The sequence below is a fragment of the Protopterus annectens genome, chromosome 10.part0, assembly GCF_019279795.1.
Source record: "Protopterus annectens isolate FY-2018-M chromosome 10.part0, PAN1.0, whole genome shotgun sequence".
NCBI lineage: Eukaryota > Metazoa > Chordata > Ceratodontiformes > Protopteridae > Protopterus > Protopterus annectens.
This window is the reverse complement of record NC_056744.1, coordinates 1,029,536,389-1,029,557,664: the sequence shown is the minus strand read 5'-3', so window position 1 is coordinate 1,029,557,664 and position 21,276 is coordinate 1,029,536,389. Positions and strand designations below refer to the sequence as shown.

At 36.8% G+C, this 21,276-nt stretch overlaps 1 protein-coding gene across 3 annotated transcripts in view; it reads right to left on the bottom strand.

Annotated features, from left to right (window-relative positions):
• SLC44A5 (solute carrier family 44 member 5) overlaps positions 1–21,276 on the bottom strand; it is a 4,403,163-nt gene that overhangs the window by 1,130,864 nt on the left and 3,251,023 nt on the right. For all 3 annotated transcript variants that reach the window (XM_044085789.1, XM_044085788.1, XM_044085790.1), the window contains one exon: positions 17,921–17,969. In XM_044085789.1, the coding sequence (XP_043941724.1) occupies positions 17,921–17,969 (49 nt within the window). The remainder of the gene's footprint in view (positions 1–17,920; positions 17,970–21,276) is intronic.

Sequence of the window (21,276 nt, the reverse complement as noted above, 5' to 3'; positions counted from 1 at the left end):
TGCTTTTACTGCCCAAGTTTCTGCACCATGAATTAGTATTGGTTGCACCATTGTTTTGTAAAGATTACTTTTCAGCTTCTTTGGCATTCCTCCATCATACACTACCCCTGATATTCTGTGTCAGTTGGCTGCAGCCCCTACCTGCTGATTCTAGCTTTGATGTCCTCATTCAGACTTCCCTTCTCCTCAACCACCCCTCCCATATACTTAAAGCTGTTAACCTACTCCAGTACCTTCCTTTCTATCTGACTTCTCAGCTTCTTCTGATTCCCCCATTTGCAGCCATTACAACTGTCTTATCTGTACTCATTTTCAACTTTCTACCTATGTGCTTTCAGTTTTGCATTTCATTCATCTATGCTTTGCTGAACTTCCTGTTCAGAGTGTGCCTGTAATGCCACATCGTCTGCGTACAGCAACTTTGCTGACCTGTTCCTTCCAACCTGTTTGCTAATGTAGTGCATCACCAGAATGAACAGCAGTGGGCTTAGAGCTGAACCCTGATGCACACCCACTCCTAACTTCAACCCCTCTGTGACACTGTTTGAACTTGACTGACTGGGTCTTCGTACTTAGCCTGCAACAATTCTAACAATGTTTCTGGGACTTGGAACCATCAAAAGACTGCACAAATCAGCTTTCTTGGGACCTTGTCATACTTTTGCCAAGTCTAGGAATGCCCAACTGGACTCTTTCCTCATCTCTAGCTTCTTGTCAGCTATCTGTCTGACTGCAAACATTGAGTCAGTTGTGCGTCTTCCTGATCTGAATCCAAATTGCCTCAGCTCCCATCCTGCTGCTATTCTTCGTATTCATTTATCAATCACCCTCTCCAGGACTTTCATGCTGTGTGCCAAGAGTCTGATACCTCTACACTGTCCACAGTTGTGAATGTCACCTTTGTTCTTGTACACTGCACTAGTATATTTATTCTCCAGTTATCTTGGATACACCTCCCTCTCTCGACATTGCTATAAGTACATATAGCAGACATGTCTCCCTGTCTCACCCAACATCTTTATCATATCTGCTGTGACCTCATCTGAGCCTGCTGCTTCCCTGAATTAATTTTCCTCAGTGCTGTTCTTACTTCTTCTAGGGTGGGTTCCTCCTCTTCTTTCATTGTAGGCTGTGTCTGGGACAGTACAGATTCTAAGAGGTTTCTTCATTCAGAAGCTGCTGGAAGTAATCCTTCCATCTGCCTTTGATGTCCTGTAGACTGGTGAACAGGTTGTTACTGGCATCCCTTAAGAAGGTTACCTGACTATCTTTTTTGTCTTTCTGTCATTGCCTTGCAACCTGATTGAGTTTCTTTATGCCATTTACTGAGCAACTTTCAGAAGCTGGTAGATTGTCCCTGATACCTTGTTCTTTGCTACTGCAACTCCTCTCAGTCTCTTTGTTAGCCAACCAGTATTCCTTCCTAGCCCGGTCAGTCTTTTGTATCTCCCACTTTTTCCTGTACTCCTTTCTTTTAGCGACTTCATGGACTTCTATATTCCACCACCGGCCTTCCTTATGTACCTTGCCTCCATACCTGGCTCGATCGCATACCTGTTATGCAGTCCTCACACATGCTGTTTTGAGGCCCAGCCATTCTTCTTCATCTCCTGCTATTTCTACTTCTTCCTGAGGTGCATCATCCCCAATTAATACCTTGAACTCCTGTATTTTCTCTCCACTTAACTTCCAGGTCTAGAAGCCTAGTCTATTTTGACCTTACAGCATTCTCTGACCACTACTTGCAGCTGATTGTGGCAACCAGTGATTTATGCTGTGGACCAACTGTTTCACTAGAAATTACTTTGCAGTCACTGATTCTACCCCAGTGCCCTTTCTTTTGTGTAAGGAAATCTATCCGAGTTGTTTGTTGGCCACTCTTGTATGTGATCTTGTGATCCTCTCTCTTGCTGAGTCATGTGGCCACCATCAAGCCGATTGCCTGACCGAAGTCTAAAATGGCCTCTTTATTCCTGTTGTCCCACCCATGTGGACCCAGGCACTCCTCATATCCTGTTCTGTCTGTGCCAATATATGCATTCAGGTTACCCATTATCAACATCAGTTCATGTTGTCTTGCTTTATCTAGTAGATCCTGCAACTGCTGTCTGAATGCAAGTTTTTCCTCACTAGCACAACCCTGAGGTGGGGCATATGCTGAGATTATGAACAGTGCCCTATCCTTACACCGAAGTCTGACTGCCATGAGTCGTATCACTAATTCTGATGATATGCCTCACTGACGTCTGAAACCTCTCCCTCTCCACAATTCCTAGTCTGTACTCCTCCTGAGTAGTAGACTCTATATCCCAAGGCAAGTGGCTTTGCTGCACTGCCCTTCCATCTTATCTCCTGGATACAGAGGATGGCCAGTCTCCTCCTTATCATCATGTCATCTGTTTCCAAGCTGCGTCCTGTCAGTGAATCTACATTAAGTGTAGCAATTCTTAGTTCAGGTTTGGCAGGTTCATTGGTTTTATGTCCAGCTTTCACTCAACAGCTTATTGACTCAAGGCTAGTTGGTTTTATGGCAGGCCCACACTGGGCAATAGGGACACATACACCCTTCCCATCATTAGGATCGATTACTGGATTTGGTCAGAGTAGGCCAGGTCATCAACCTACTTATCACTAGTAACTACCCATACTCATTTTGACGACATTAGTCAACATGACTGAATCAACTAGAATCAATTTTCACCCCGTCAAATAGCTAGCCCTGACACAGATTGTAATCTGTGATCCGAGTTCTCCTTTCTTGAGGATACTGAGCACCACACCACAGTTAATGCCCAAACTGGATGATATATACAACTCTTCCCCCTTACAGGCACCATCTAGAGTGATTACTGGCTTAGTCTGAGGTGAAAAACTCATCATGTTTTTGGGAGTTGGGAGGAGCTACAAAAAGACAAAGGAAGAACATGCAAACTTCACACAAGCAATTGGTCAGAGGTCAGGATCAAACCTTATACCTTGTACATGGGAGGCAAAGACATTAATTATTATGCCAACTGGTCTCCATTTTACAGCAACATCTGAAAATTAAATTGCGTATCCCTATTTGAGCATATTCTATGCTTTGAGTGGAAATGGCAATGCTTGATTTCTGTCCTATTTGAATCTAACCAAAGACTACTGGCAAGTCCCAACAGCATTAGACGGAAAGAAACTATGGCATTTCCATTTGTTTTCTGGAAGTACCCACAAAATTCCAAAAGCTGATGAACAATATTGTTAGAATTCCATACCAGATAATCAGCAGTCTACCTGGGTGATGTAATATTTCATACCTCTGAACTGTACAGGTTTTCACAGAATGTCCAGATTCTTCCTCATATTTTTGGTCCTTTTTTCACAAAATTGTGTTTTTTTGGTAAATTAGTGACAAATCATTAAAGACTGAAGCTAGAAAATAATGACACACATTTGAGTTTCAGATTTCATACCCTTCAGAAAATTCATGCTAATGCAAAACCTGTTAATTCTATCAACTTTCTAAGTTTGTAAGAGTAATGTTTTAAAATTGTCCCTATTTTTGGGCCTTTGTCCCACTTTTACTTATTGCTTTGTCCAGATTTCTTGCTCTAAGATGTTGAAGGGTATGAATATTTGAAAGCTGGGAAAACCATCTTCCTAAAGTTCATACCATTTTAGATTCCTTGTATCAACCCAGCTACATTCAACTTAGGCATGGCAGAAGCCTGCCATTTGGATTCTGTAATAGACTGAGGGATAGTGAAACCACAGGCAGAGAAACCTGAAGCAGTACAAAACTGGCTAACACTAAACAGTAACATATAGATTAACCTTTTGAGGCCTGGCTAGGAATAATTGTAAATTTACTGCTAGTGTTGCTTCCATTGCTTGTCCCTGATTGACCTAACAAAGGGTAAGGCTTCCTTGAATTTTAAATGGACAACTAAAACAGAGCAAGCCTTCAGGCAACTAAAATATAAGTTGTGTTTAGAACCCATCCCATCACATATCAGCACACATGAGGCCTGTCCGGAAAATACTGTACCTATATGTGTATGTATGTATGTATGTAAAAAAATCAGCAATGTTGATTGGTATGGTTCAATTACAGAGAAAGCCTTGCATAAAATAATCCCTCACTACAATAAAGTACAGTTTTTGGGTAGGTAATTTTTGTTTAATCATTCATTTCAATGGAGCTCTGGAAATTTACACCCTAACTTGTATTAATTGCATCCTGAGCTTTTTTTGATAAAATTAAGCACTGTCCTTAAATTTCAAATTTCCATGTCTCTGGAGTCATAAGGGTTACCAAGAAATTGTAAATGGCATAAATTCAATATAAATAAATCTTTACAGTGGTAGTGTTCATTGTATCTTACATCTTAAACTGGATTTTATAAGTCATAATAAATACAGTAAATATTCATTTTGTAATATTTTGTAAACAACTTAACTATGTCAGCAACCACTCAGCTACGCCCACAGTATCAGTAGCATTCTGTTTGTCCATCTGTCAAATTTCATATGAGGCAATGCAGTTCTGTCTGTCTTATTTGGTTGATGAGATATTTACAAAATATAAAAAAATGACAAAGTAAATACATAGTACATGAAATAAAACTAATATCTCTTTATCACTAGACAGAGGTCAAATATCACTGCATTTGTGCTGTACATCATGTAAGCTTTAAGATGAAATCTTTCAATAGCTTGTTTGTAGTATGATTTTGGAATTATTAATGCAAATAGTAAATCCAAAACCATGCTAAATACAAACCATGAACAGGCTTTATTAGACACCTAGTGGTATTAGTAGGATGCAACTACTGAAACACCTGGAGTCATCAGTAAGCAGCTGTCCATCCATGGCTCCAACCTCAGAAGAAATGAAACCCTAATTTGTCTCTCTAGACTTATAATTTAAAATTCTAGCATTGTCCAGGCCATAGTTATTTTAGTACAGATGGACTGTTTCAGAGATACATCCCATCTGACAGAGCAAGAACTAGTGGGGGGGGGGGGGGGTCAAGTGACATAATGACTACTGAACCATAGAAGCACACTGCTTGTTGTAGTGTTGTATCTGCTACATATACACGAGCTGGCGTTGTCTCTACCATAAGGTGTATCATAGAAGGTTAATACAGGGTTTCCAGGTATGAAGTAGGCAGGCCTGCATGCAGGCAAACCAGAGAAAGAGAGAGACAGACAAAGAAAAATACAAAGCTTCTAAGTCTGAAGCGAGGAGGCAAACCAGAGAGGCAGCTCAGCCAGTGTATCATATTAACTGCACATAGACAACACAGACATTCTAAGCTAATGCATTATTCTTTTGGTAATCCCTACTTGTTTCCCTAGCACATCACTATGCCCTGATTACTGCAATGATCATATTTTCTTTTACCCAGAAACATTTATCTCACAAGGACTTTATGTTAAGACATGTTAAATTATTTATACCATTTTGCTTTCCTTTTCTGGATTTAACTATTCTTCATTCATATATTTTCTGATTGTGATTTATTTTTCCATTAAATGACACAGCAATTGACTTGAGATAATGTTTTCATCCTTCCTAAATTCAGGCTCATGCATAACACTCACACGCACACACACACACACACACACACACACACACACACACACACACACACACACACACACACGTGCATTCACACACACACACAGACACGTGCATTCACACACACACATGTGTATTCACACACACACACACACACACACACACACACACACACACGTGTATTCACACACACGCATTCACACACACACACACACACACACACACACGTGCATTCACACACACGTGCATTCACACACACACACACACACACACACACACACACACACACACACACACACACACACACACTCTCTCCGTGTCTGCCTTTGAGGTACTTCTGCTATTTTAAGCACCTGAGATGCACACATTTTCTTGCACTGGAATTTTTACAAGTGTCTTATTTTTTAGCCAGTAAGAAAGAAATTTTGTACTACATTTTCCCTTTCTAGGCACAAGTAGATATTAAAGCATTGTATCTTACATTAGTAACTCAATAATTACCAATATACGACTCCTTCTGGTGCACTGAAAGATATTACATCACCTCTGTGTTCAGTGCTCAAAATTGTAAGCTATTTTAAAATGCAATCCATTCCTTTATAAATCACTATTTGTACTTGTTTATTTGTTGCCCCAAATCCTGATAAATTATCAGTCTGTTGCTTTATAACTCAGTCTTATAGATATATAGGTAATATTTCTGGAAATATATCACATAAGCTAACAAAATCATGATATGTTATTTTTCAAAACTAGACAGATAATGAATGAAAAACTGTTATTGTTGAACATAGCTATACTGAAAGACCTAACTACTCTGAGCCACAGGAACTGAAATCAGTATCATATGGTCAGGTATTGCTCTAGAATAATCACAGGAATCTGCTTATAGAAAAATATGCTATTTCAACTTTTTATTTACTGCCTGTGAAGATTCATATATCATTAGGGACACTAACTTAAGGTTACTGAAAAAGTAAATGCAAATTAGATACAATTTTTAAGAGCTCATATTTTGGGTATTGCTGTGATTTCGTTATGATTTTTCCACAGTATGTAGCCAAAAAATAAACCACATGCTATGTACAGAAAAAGTAAATAGAAGAATTAGAAGATATGGTGAATTAATGTTTCTGCAGAAATTGCCAAATTTCTTGAAATCTCTTAATTTTCCAGTACTCATACAATCTGTATTTTGGAAAGACTGAGCACTTTACAAAGAAAAAAATGGAAAAATCAGTGCCCTTGTATATTACAGAATGACAAATAGAACACATGCATTACCTTCCCTCTTAAGAGGGAGTTATAGGCATACCTGAAACGGTTAATCAGTTATCAACACAGTTTTATTAATACCTGACAGCTTTCTCTAAAACCTTTGGCCATTGCCTGGCAGGAATAAGAGTTTGTCCATCTGCTAATCCTATGCATTTTTGCCAGGTGGTTCCCCTATCAGCAGGCCAGTGACTAGAACTGTGTATGTGGAAGCATGTAATCAGTAAGGTGTAGGGTAAAGATGACCTAACTGTAAGTGACAGTTGGACCACTCCCAGTTCTCACCTCCACTACCTGAAGACAGAAAGGAGGCACAAAATAACAGTGAAGGGTTGCTAGAAGTTGACAGTCAGACTATGAGCCACAAAACAATATAAGGGATGGGTGTTGGTGTAGGGGTTAGGGGCTGGTACAATGGTTAAGGTGTTTACCTCTCAGAAATAGGATGCAAGGTTTGATTCTCACATCAAAAGGGAATTTGGCTGGGCTTAAAAGGGGCCACAAAGGTAGCCAGTCTAGCACTTATCTATGGACCTATGAAATAAAAACTTTGTCAGTTAATTAATTGTGGCTAAGCCACTAGATATCTCCAACAACAACTCAAAAAAATTAAATAAATGGCACACTCATGATCATCTGGTAAATTTTTATTCATATAGATACTTTTTTGTACAGTACCAATTTAACTGATTTCTGTAAAATGCCTTATTTATTTATTTATTTAGTTTGTTTATTTTTTTAGCTGAGGATGTTCTGCAAAAAAAATATATCATACTGAAAGAATAAGTCTTTATTTGAGGGTTGTTTCATAAAGAAATAATTATCTGAATGAAAACAGATTTCACTGCATTATGACAGCTACATTTAGAATGATACATTCTGCTTCTGAACTGTCTAAGCTCATTAAAACAAAAACCTAAGTCAAAGATAGAGAAGAATTCATATGAATTTGTGAAAATCATTAATATAGGATTTAGCAGCATGAACATGTCGGATCAGATAGCAGCACACCAAGTGACAGTGAAGTGTACATTGGTCATGTTCTCTGTAGTTTTTATTCATCCTCTTTAACATCGGCTCAGTCATAGAATACTGACTTCAGTGTTGAATTTCTTGCAGACCTGTTAATATGTGCAGCAGCTGCAATAGGTGTAAACTTTCTAATGAGTATTATTTCTTAGGAACTGACATTTCTGTTGTTAAGGACTTGTACAATCTATTAATAGCCTAAAGTTTTGTCATTTGCTGGCTTTTATTTTATGTAATTTCACCAATGGATATTAATACTTACTGAGAACCTTAAAAATACATAAATAATACATGATAAGTGCAGCACACATACAAACACTATGCAAGGAAATACTCATCTTTAAATGGCTTGCAAATTAAACCTGTTACGCTTGTATAAAGGACTAAGACCCAGGCTATGACTCAGATGACCTAATTTTAATTAACGGCTCGCTCTCCTTTTGAGGACAGCAAGGCAGGGGAAGAAAACTCCCCCCTATAGGGCAAGGGCAGTGCCAAAATGTGGCACTCTAAAGACAGACGTACTGGGGAGCTGGCTATGAAGCCAGCTTAAAATCTGCAACAGAAGTTGTGTGAAAAAAGATTTTGAAATTAAGATTATAATCTATTACTGATTAAGAGAAAAAAACAAATAATTGAGTATCTGTTATTTGTTAAGTAAAAAAAAAATCTCACTACAAAACCACATTGTTTGGGCTCATTTCCTGGCCCGAACCCACTCAAGGGTGCATAGTGTACAGAACCCTGAGAACACATAAACAGGACATGGAGACTTTCTTGTGTTGAAGGGGTGCTTTCCCATCAGGGATACAATTTTCTTGCATGGATCAGACTGGAGCACCAACAATGTGTGGGAAATTAAGGATGGAAATAATATTGGGAAGCTGACTTTAAGGGAATCCTGAAGATAAGGCAAGGAGTAGAGTATGAAAAAATGCTTGCAAATTAAGATTACAATAAAAAAAAAGTACTTGGGTGCATCAGCTTTGCAGCATGAGATAAAAGGATATCACACTGCTGTTTAAGACAGGGCAGAAGATTTGAAATTCTGGCAATCTAGGACAGCACTGCCAAAATTAAATAGCATCTTTAAAGGTTAACCTGCCACCAAGGTCCTGAAAATGAGTGAATTAATCCAATGTTATCAAATTTTGCTCAAAGTGGCATCTTCTGATAAACAGTAAAAAGTTACTTAGCTCCTTTATCTTTATCCTAAAATCAATATTCTATCTCATGTTTGCATTAACTTCATCCAAAGATTGAACACATGGAATTTCAGTGATGTTTCCAACTATTTAATAATGTATGCCTTTAAGTTACTCATCTATTGAACTTTAATTAACATCATTAAATGTACTGTAAATAATCGCCTGTATAAAACCCACTTCTGACACAGGAAACTTCAAACTACAAATCATCATAACATTTTGTTTGAAACTTACCCACCTTCAACACCAATTCTTTTGAATATATAAAATGCAAATCTCTGATGTAAACAAAACATATTTCCTATTTTGTCTTATGAGGGTTGTGGTATAGACTGATTACCACATCACTGTGACTATTTATATCTGAAAAGAAAAAAATGCAGTGTCCCTAAAAGGTTTGCTCAATTACTCCAGCAACACTACAAGTGTGGTCACCTAACATGACCATCCATTGCAACCCAAGAAGTCCAGTTGATCAGATCAGTGAATGGTTCTGCCTTCTAGTTATGCTCATATTCAGACTTCATTTATGTTTATTGAATGGAAATGGTCTCCATGTGAGTACTGTGTTCATTTACTTCTGTCCACAATTTCCCAGAATGTAGAATGTGGGTAAAAAGTTGCCTCTTACATGCCATACAAGAAAAAAAGGCAATGTGAAGTGTGCATCAGTAGCGGGATTTATAACTATGCTGTACTAGGCAGCAAAATGAGTAAAGTTAATAAAAAAGAATAAATCTGTGTTTAACATATCATATTTGAAGTATAAATAGTTTTGTAACAGCTGATTGGGTTTGCATGGCATTCTGTACACATCTTTTCCTAAGATAAGTCTACTTCTGTGGTGCATTATAACCGAATTCTGTGCAATTACTGAAATATAGAGATACAACAGCCCAGCCAATTTGTTATAATACTTTATAGTACAACTCTAATATCTGTGCAGGTTTGCGTGCATTTCTACATGCATTAGTCCCAAAGGCATTTTAGTTTATCCGATTCATTTTTTGAGACTTTTTTTGTCCTTTTTTTTAAATAAACAGAACTAATATTTTTAAAGATGGCAAGTGTGTGACTCTATATTACATTTGTTCTGCATGCTAAACAGTAGATTATACAATGACCCCCCCCATTAATATTCAAAAACGTGCACGCTGATTGATTTACAACCTGCATCCTGACCAGAGTTATAGTAATGGAAAAAGGTCCGGTCGCCCAGACTTTTTCCATTACTATAACTCTTTTTACAGCAACGGAGAATGCAAGATCTCCATTGCTTCACACTGTCTCGCTATGTTAAACGAGGTTTAACATAGCGAGACAGTTTGTAAAAAGCAACGGAGATTTTGCTTTCTCCGTTGCTTTTGCCCACAGCTCTGATGTACTGCGTAGGCATACGCAGTACATCAGAACTGCCGCAGAATACCAGACAGCTGCGGAAGGGCAGCAAGGAGGCATTATACAATGCCATTATTTAAGAATTTAATATAAAATATAAAATGTATATAAAAGGGCTTTTCCCTCGTGACCAAACCACACCAACCGTGGGTAAATCCAGCATTACCCATACCCAGGCGTGAGTTATTGCTATAATAAATCTATGCCAAAAGTATTATTTTTGCTTTTAAAGTTTTGTATACCTCCTTACCTTGAAGATGGAATGTAAATGTCTCAAATAAAATTGTACTATTGCAAGTTTCACAATTTAACCTAGAGTCAAACTCCATGTGTTTTTGTAGTTCTTAGTTGTGAATGGCAGAACAATTTATTTCTTTTCCAGCCTAACCATAAAACACTATACATGTTTATTTAACTTAACAAGTAAGTTAACATGGATTTAACTTAAATGTAATTTATTTGTTAATTGAGTATATGAGCTGGTTCACTGTCGTCATTTTGAACAATGACCCAAATTACAAGGCAAGAATAAATACAAAAGTGTGATCATTTTTTAGATTAGTAAAAGTGGGGAAAGAATGGCAAAAATATAAACCACAATATCTCAAAAACATCACAATGATCCACTATTGTAAAAGCAAATAAAAGAAACAAAAAACTGTACTATAACAACTTTCAAAACAATAGTACACACAACCCTAAAAAAAACATTCTGGTCAGCCATAAAAGAAATCTGATATCCTGACCAAAAATTCAACTCTTATTTCATAGATAGAATAGCATACTTAACCAAGGATTCCCAACATCCAATCTCAACCCTGCCAAAAAGCCACATATCACCATATGCACTTTCAGCTTCAAACCTGGGCTCACAACCTACATATAACTATTCTTAAACTCAAAAAATGTTGTACTTCAGCTGTTGACCTTCCAAGTGAGTAGCTTAAAACAGTAGCTGATAGCAATACCTACCTTTCTCAGTCCTTATAAACAGGTCAATCCAGGAATCCCACATTCCCTCTAGCTGGAAACACTTGCACATTATCCGTCTACACAAAGGAGGAAATTCATCTAACTTCAGACCTATAGCAATTGTATTCCCCCTCTCCACAATGCTTGAAAAATGTATTCAAAAACAATTGCTAAGCTATTTCCTGCAGGAAGAGCTCCTGTCCCCCACACATGGCTTACGTCCTTCCCATAGTACTAACATTGTACTTCTAGACTTTATAGATACTGTCAATAAAGCTACAGAAAATGGCAAATTAGTTTCGTTCTTATTTTTTGACTGGTCTCAATTCTTCACAGTTTGTCATGGCAAACTTTTATTTCAAATGCCCTCACTGGATGCATCTCAGCCCACCCTTCTATGGTTCTAAAGCTACCTATCCAAAATGTATCAGTCAGTAAAATGGCACTCCACCCTCTTTCCATACCTCCCAAGCACCACAAGTGTACCATAATGTTCTATTCTTGGTCCTTTCCTCTTTAGCATTCTCACTAATACCCTCCACACATTTACACAATAGACCTCCCTAATACAATAAGCAAATGACTCCCCACTCATATGCACATCTGACAACTTGGCGCATCTCTAAAACATTGCTCAGGAAACTTTAACAGCCACTGAAACATGGCTTTGTAACTCATCTCATGCTCAGTGCCCCACTCCCTCCCCCCAAAAATAGCTACTTTGTTTTTTTTCCCGAAAACCCTCTTTTATGAAAAAACAAAAAAATCGTCTCTTAATAATATAGCCACTGAGGTCACTTCTCATAGCAAATTATCAGGGATGAAAATGCATAATAATCTTAAATTCGACTTTAATATACAAAATTGCATAAAAAAAAATCTCACCAAAAGTTAGGGATGCTTTATAGAGTCAAAAACTTTCTCACCAATGCAAATAAATCTACATTTGCTGCTACTAACCTCTTCTCCTCTCATCTTCTCACTACTTTATGGCTCTCCCATCCTTACGAACATCCAGGCATCACAAAAAGAAAAACTTGAACAATGCTATAATAAAGTGGATCAATTTGCAACAAATACCTCTTTCAGAACCTACAACTGTATAGCACTAAAAAGCCTAAATTGTTAGAACTACCCCATCAACTAACATATGCACAATTTCTTATTACCTATAAAATTATCCAGCATCCATCTGCTTATCCAGCACTAAATACTATTCTACACAATTGTGTTCCCAATCAGTCACTAGGATCCAGTGACCAAAATCTTCTCAGTGTCCACAAACCAATCAAATCCATTGCAAAGGCCCGAAACTCCTTATCTGTACCCATCAGGTCAACATCTACACTCCAGTTGTTTAAAGCCATTCGGAAAGACTTCCTAGCCAAAATCTGACTCTGTTCTTGCTCAACCCAGGGATAAAGTAAATCCCTAAAGAACAAGTACCTATTCATACCTTGCACCTTCTTGCGTCTCCCTTCTTCAGTCACTTTCTTACTTCAATTTCTCTCCCCTGACTCCCTTTCTATATATGCTATAGCACTGTTTTTTCTCTCATTTTGTATTATACTAACGTAGCTTTAATTTTTCTACAAGCTGAACATTTTTCAAAGTATTAAAAAATTGTCATTTAAGTTGAATCTATTCTTAACCAAGGTTTTCACATTATGCTAAATTAGACATAATTATTTAAACTGTATATGTTTTTGCATTACTTTTGAAGAATGTAAAAATTATTGTTCTTAAAATGCTTTTGTAATACACTGGGGCTTTTCCCCCCTGGGCCTCTACTGGAAATGCGCAACTACCCAGTCAGACTTTCCTGGTAATCAATTGTCAATAATTAAATAAATAAAGTCAGCAAGGATGATTTTGGAAAAGACAGGACAATGGAACATTACAGTTGACCTCACAGACAAGAGAAAAATTATACAAATTCCACACAGTGAGTTAATGGAGGGCACTTAATTCAAGACTCATAATCCTTGACCTCAACCACTGTACTACCTCAGTCACAGTCCCTCGCATGTTATACTTATTTCTGGTGCCTCAGAATGCTGCAGTCTGCAGTTTCAAATACAGAGTTCATTCCATGGTACCTACGTACTCATATTTCTTCTCCTGGAGTCTAGCAGTACACCTTATTAAATGGTATCCATATTCTTCCTTTTCATATTTCTCTAATGCTTAGCCTTTCCTTTTCTTCTTAATCTTTGTCCATTCTCTGCTTTTATTCCCCTACATCTAGTTTCACTTAAGTTTCCCTTAACATTTGTTACTGCTAGACCTTTCTATAGTCTGAAAGGTCAGAAAGACAACTAGTTCCTCAATAAAGGTAACAGTTTGATTATGTAATACAAATGCTGAGTTACTTGTTTTGACTTTTTAGCAAATACTGTCTAATTATTTCATTATTAGTAACAAAACAAGGTATCTGACTAATCAAAGATTATAGTTAACAGCTATGTACCTACTAAGAAAAAATATATATTTGTACAATTTCTGAAACATGGTTATCTTGAAATAGTAATTTTAATAGCTTACATAAACAAAGGAGGAAAAACCTAATCAGTAAGGATTCATTAACAAACAAGCCTATGCCAGTCAACTTTCCAACAAAAAATAGATCAGTCTCATTGGCTCATTGGGTAAGAGAATGCAAGCTAGTGAAACCATTTTTCCATCTGGTACTGACTTCATTTTATGTATGAAACTGTTGGCAATATATAATAAAGAGCATTGTGGGTGACATTCACCTCTCAGTGCCATTCCCATCATTTATAATTATCCCTTTATCATACATAACTCCAAGCATGTATAGTTAATCAAAATAAATTTATTGACTTGCATTATGAAATTCAGTGTATTCAGTCAATAGACTGCCACCAAGACAAATTATTGACACAAAAATGGTGACCATGTTAATGCATTTGTAATCAAATCTTATAAAAGCATATGCCTGCATATTAATTAGGAATACCTGTGTCATTTAAAATTCTTCTTTTCTATTAGTATACAGATAGTAGAACAAATACATTAACTACATTTGTTCTCCGGAATAATAAAAACAATTCCATGAAAATTATTTAAATTTACTTACATGTATTAAACTCTTGCCAGTATATACTATCTCAAGGCATTTTAATTATCCTGAAATTAACTAGGAGTCTGATAGTTTTACAAACATTGTCAAACATTTGTGGATGAGATGGTTAAACTATCCTTCAGTCCGACAGACCACATGCAGTAATATCATGGGCATTAACAGTGATATTAAAGCAAAAAGTATATGACCCATTAGGAGACAGGCCCGCATTCATATGCATATGGTTGGATTTTACATAACTGTTGGAGCCCAACAGAAAGACTGCCATGTAAGAGGCTCCCAATTTGGCAAGAGGAGATCACCAGACCACTGACTGCTGTTACACCTTTGGATACCTGAAATAGAACTGCTTGAGCTGTTGGTATATTACAGTCTGCTGGACTGCTGGAGAGCAACCTTCTGGCCACGGAATATAGGAATGGAGAATGGAGTTGTCCTTTTGTTCATAACCACCGAATATTTGTCACCATTCTACTGAAGATGGACTACAGAATGCTGATGTAGTAGACAGACTGGAGAATTCCCCTTTGATATTTGGGAGAAGTGGCTTTGCCACTGACGTGGATTCATGTCACCTGGAAGTCTGTAACCAGCAGACTACTGAACAGTGCAGTTGTCACTATGTGCATTTTCAGATGTGGTACAGACAGCTCTAGTGTGGATGGCATTTGCCATTGATTTGGGAACAGCTATTTTTTTGTCTGGAGTTATATATTTTGCAGAATTAATTATTTCTAATGTCTAGCACATGTATTTATTTCTGCATTGCAGTCATTTGCAATTTGATATTGCATTTGGTTCTTTATCTGAGGCTGTACTTAGATTTTATCACCTGTCAAAAATTTTGATGTTGGCAGACTGAGGCCTTCCATATCAAATTGGATTTATAGATACGGATTAGATTTATCATGGAAAGGATAAACTAATTCCAGAAGGAATAGTCTTCCATACCAGTTGTCTACCACTAAGAATTTAGTATTTTGTATAAAAAAATGAAGGTACAGCATGGTGGATCTGAAAAATCCATCCTAAAAGGGCAGAGACAAAGGCATAAGTAATCATACCCAAGTCATGCTGGCACTTTTTTTTTTGAAAATATTGTCCTAAGTGGGTGTACATTTCATTGGTCAGTACTGTAGTGTTCATGTGGTACGAAGAGTTATGTTAGAAATGCTCAGAATATAAAACCTATCATCTTCCTCATATTCTTTTGACCTAGTACACAGAATGTACATTCAGCAGAACTTGGTTAAAACACCACATGGACTCTTAGTTTTTACATTTTATTACAGTGCTTAATTACCAAGAACTTACAAACTCAAACTATGTTATATAATACATATAAACCAAAAGTAATATACAACAATGGGTGTGGGTAATGCTAGATTTACCCACGGTCGTTCTAACAATGTTTTCAAAAAAAAAAAAATGCCAGCATGACTTAGGTATGATTACTTATGCCTTTGTCTTTGCCCTTTTAGGATGGATTTTTCAGATCCACCATGCTGTACCTTCATTTTTTATACAAAATACTAACTTCTTAGTGGTACTGCGGTGGTGGTGCTGCGGTAGTGTTGTCACCTCACAGCAAGACGTTGTCCTGTTCGATTCTCAGCTAAAGCATCTTCTGTGTGGAGACATGCATGAATGGGTGTACCTTTGTTGAAGGTTGTGCATCAGAGCTGGCAACTCAGCACGTAAAAATCTACTGCCAATCATTAGCGGACTGGAGTTCCACTGTGGCGACCCCTAACCGGGAAAAGCCGAAAGACACAACTAACTTCTTAGTGGTAGTTAACTGGTATGGAAGACTATTCCTTCTGGAAATAGTTTATCCTTTCTATGATAAATCTAATCCATATCTATAAATCCAATCCGATATGGAAGGCCTCAGTCTGTCAACATCAACATTTTTGACAGGTGATAAAATCTAAGTACAGCCTCAGATAAAGAATCAAATGCAATATCAAATTGCAAATGACTGCAATGCAGAAATAAATACATCTGCTAGACATTAGAAATAATTCATTCTGCAAAATATATAACTCAATACAATACTTATCTATTGTTTGTCTGTCTATCTGTTAACCACAGTAGAGCACTGACCCACATGGACTAGTTAGTTATCTGTCAATATGTGAATTTCTTTCATTCATTTAATGAAATATTTTCGCACAATATAAAACCACAAAGCTCATTATATTAACTTCTGATAGACACATAAACCAGGATTAAAATGTAATCAATATTTTTAAAGCATGTCCCATGTTAAACACTGAGTTTGTGAACATACAAAGTAACAGGTCTTCAGCAAATCAAAGGACTTGGACAAAAAGCAGTCAGAATTCCAGGAAAAAAACAGTTTAATAGCTCAGGACATAAACAGCACATGAAGAAGAATCTTTTACTCAAAAAGTTTGTTTTGCTATTTATGCTGTTTATGTCCTGAGCTATTAAACTATTTATCGAATGGTGGATTTGGACTGTTTTTTCCTGAGTTTGTGAACATAAAAATGTTGTCAATATGACATTGCTTTTAGTGTTACGTGTTATTAGTGTAATCCCTAAATATGCTTTACCTTTATTGAATTAGACTACTTTGCTGCCCCCCCCCCCCAAAAAAAAAAGAAATCCATTTAGCAAATCAGAAAGGTTAAACATAGTTAAAATACAACATGCCTAGTCCCAGGCCTTGATTAGAAAGCCTTGAATCTTGATCCTACTGAAAAAAGCAACTGATCCCATCACAATGTAATGATCACTATACTAAATTATGCAGATTGCATTTGCAGAGGCAAGAGCCCTGCATCTCCATTTCAATAGTCTCCCCCATAGCTCTAAAACATTATTATTAATACTTCCAAGTAGTAAATGTACAGGAATGAAGGCTGTTTACATCATACAGCACATGCAAATGGATGGTATAACATTAATGTCCAGCTATGCCGGGGAACGTTCCCTTTGTCACTATTACACGGGATAACTCTCTCCATGTTGCTGTATCTCAATAATCAAGCTGATTTGCAGCTTCTCTGGTGATCATCTACAGTTTCAACAAAATAAAGAATTGTGTCTCTTTCGGAAGTTACACATGCCACAGATATTACTCAAGTATATAACATGAGCCCAATAAATATACACAGACAAAATGGCAATTCTTTACCATGGAATCAGCATACATCCATACATTAAAGGCAGTTTGGTAAATACAAATCTACAGTGTTCCACACAGACTTTCTTCTATGAGTTCAATATTATACAACACATGTTGTTTCATTACTAATATAATTTGATTAGTATAAATGAGACATATTTGATAATGATAAACACTAAAATCAACCAAACTAAATGAAAAAAATAATTACTTGCCTGTTATGAATTGGTCCTCTAAAATTTGGATCAAACTTGCGAGGTTCACCTGCAAAAGGAAAAAAGAAAAGATTCTACTTAAGAATTATGTTCAAGAAATTCAACGGTACTAAGACTTTCAGAAAGATCATGTAAGATATTATACAGGAAAATATTTTAGACACCAAAATTAAGAAGCGACAACAAACAAAGCATTGCATTTTTGCTTTATGGTCTCTATAAGGTATATCAGTGTCCTTCTGGGAGATTCTAGTTAGACAAATTTGTCTTCAGCCACCACAAATCTTCCAATATCACTTGCGGTCTACCCAATGAAATGAAATACAGGAACTTTTAGCAAACTTTATATCAGCCTCTTAGCCTATGAGTTAAATTCTGCTACTTTTTATGGTAAACATAAAATACAGTGAGCTAAAGGCAGCCTCATTCTCTTCACATTTTAAGAAAGGCTCTCTCATATATCATAAAGTATTATACCACTGGGTAATTTATCCTATCATATACATATGACAAAACATTTCTAGGCTTAAAAAAAGCCTCTTAGGACCATTAACCTAGTAATTGCCTACGAACGTATTACTATTACATGGCCAGTCACAGCAAGGGACATTTTTGCTGTTCACCAGTATGAAACAGAAGTTACCTGAAGAAAGCAGATTCTTCATAAACATGAAATGCTGTGCTTGTTTAATATCTATAACACAAACAATATACACATACAGAACATGTCTCCCTTTATATACTATAGATGTAATCTGCATAAAGTTATTTGGACTCACATTCAATCTTAATTTTTTAAAACTAGTTTTATAAATATTGGGTGGACTGATTCAGTAACACTGTCTGCACTGTATGTAGCACAGAGCAGGGCTGTCTTAGCCTGTGTATTGGAAAACACACATTTTAGAGGCAGAAATGAATTCTGCCAGTACCTGCTGCAGAGGGAAAAATGAGATACAAGGATCACCCATTTCAATGATGCAATGAGCATCACATTCATTATAAGAGGGCCAAAAGAAATGGCTATACAACAGCAAGAGAAGTCATGAAACTCTACATCATACTGATCATCAGTAGGAAATTCTAGAAATAACAGGATGCATAGCATTACAGCATGTGCACCTTGGAAAGTTACAGGGAGGAAGCACTCACGTGAGGAGGTGGTGCAATGAACAGTGCACAGGATCACAGTCTGTGTGATGTGTGCAGGTGTACAGCAGGTGATGTTCATACAAAGGGTCTTTATAAAGAGAAAGACACAGGGCATCTCTACCTAACAGGGGTACAGAAATGGGAAGACGCACATGAAAAAACCTGTAGGCAATGGAAATATTGCATTGCAAACCCAATTCATATGGGATGTTACTTAGAATAAATAACTAAACACAGTAAAATGAAGTAACACAGACCATGCCAAAAATATTGAGGGCTTTTGTCTTTATTTAAATAATACTAATTCAGAATAAATACAATAAAAAAATCATCATTAAATAGACTCAAAAACATGACTAGCATAAACCGATAGTGAGGCAGAGTAGTAAAATGCATTAAAGGAGCTCTGTGTAAAACCAGCTACTATATAAATATGTCTATTAATGTAATAAAATATGTAAATGCGTGAAGACTTATAAACTGATGTTCATCAAAATTAAACATTTCTCTTTGAAAATGTACTTAAAATGGTCTTCACACAAAACCAAAATGACAACCTACATTACTCACTTTAAAAGTCTCTTATAAGTCTTTAACTCTTATTAATGTTTATGTGCCTTTTTAAGCCTGTGGGGATGAAAAGCATGTAGTTCTAGTTGTCAACATAAATCAGCTAACTCCAGACAAGTATTGGAATCACCACCCCTTGGCATCAATCTGGACCTGTTAAAAAAAATTTTAAAATGTGGGCACATTAGCCTATGTTTTAAACAAAGTGATGTTCTCTTGGATGCTCTGGGAAAGTTTCATTGCTATCTTACCCATATAAAATGTTACCCACAAAGTGCACTTCACTATGTACATAATGCCAGCAGAATTATATATACAATGTATTGTAGCCTTGTAAAGTCTGCTCAAGTGGGTTGAATTCAACATTGAACCTTTACATGCATACCTTACAATACATACATTTACCACATTTGCAGGTTCCATTTTTTATATAAATAAAATTACTTTTATACTGTATTCTGTAAATTATTTCAGATTAGTATCCCTTCTACGCAGAAATCTAGGTGAACTGCCCAGTAAATTAAGTAGATCATACTATGTAGCTTTAGAGTAAGTCTCAATACTTGCAATGTTTTAATGTCTTTTACTACATAGGTGCATGGGTTCATATATTCATACTAGGCTAATGACCACCAGTGTCTTTACAAGCCTAACTGTGCAACCCAACTCAGTTTTGTCCCAGTGTTCCTTTCTAATCCAGTTTATTGATGACATCTTTATCATCTGGAACAATGACCTCCAACATCTGGAACAATTCTTTGATAACATCAACAACTCAACCAATTTTCTTAGAGTCACAACCACGTATAGTAAAGATTTTGTAAACTTTTTGGACCTCCACATCAGCAAACTCCCTGGCTCCAACATTCTGAACAATGGCCTTTATCAAAAACCCACCTCAGCAAATCTACACACAGAAAGAGCATGAACCCTTTCAAGACCAAAGGAAATGTAATAAAATCACAAGGACTCAGGTTAGCCAGGCTGTCGAAAGAGCTAGAGGTATTTACCAAAAACATCAGCAATCTGGAGAAAAACTTCCTAGTCAGAAGCTACACTAAACACATCCTTAGAAAGAACTTCATCCTCATGACCGAATATAAAAAAGTTCACAACACTGGATTAATACCCAACACAGAAGACATCTCTCATGAACTCCATAAACTAGTACAACAGAAAGACAACAAATAATGGTGCATCAGCATCGCACTCACTTTTTCAGTCGATTACCCGAAATTAAAAAAAGCTATCACTGACAACTGGTGCATTAGGGAAAACAATGCCTTCAACTAGATACTGACTCCATGGCCAAGCTTTACAATCAGAAACAGAAGATTCCTAACTCCATGGAGAGCCCATACAACCCCCCAAACTCCACCTTACTAGCAGGAACCTAACCATGTGGCCTCCAATTACAATTACTGCAAATATATGAGCACCAAATCCAGTTTCCACTGCCCCAACAATAACAAAAGATTCATTATCAAATTTTATGGAAACCGGAACACAGATACCATCATCTACAGTGCTCAATGTCACACATGGATGGTGTTTTACGTTGGTAAAACCATCAACAAGTTTAAGACGAGAATCAAACACCATCACAGACGTTAAGCAGCGAAGGTCAATTAATC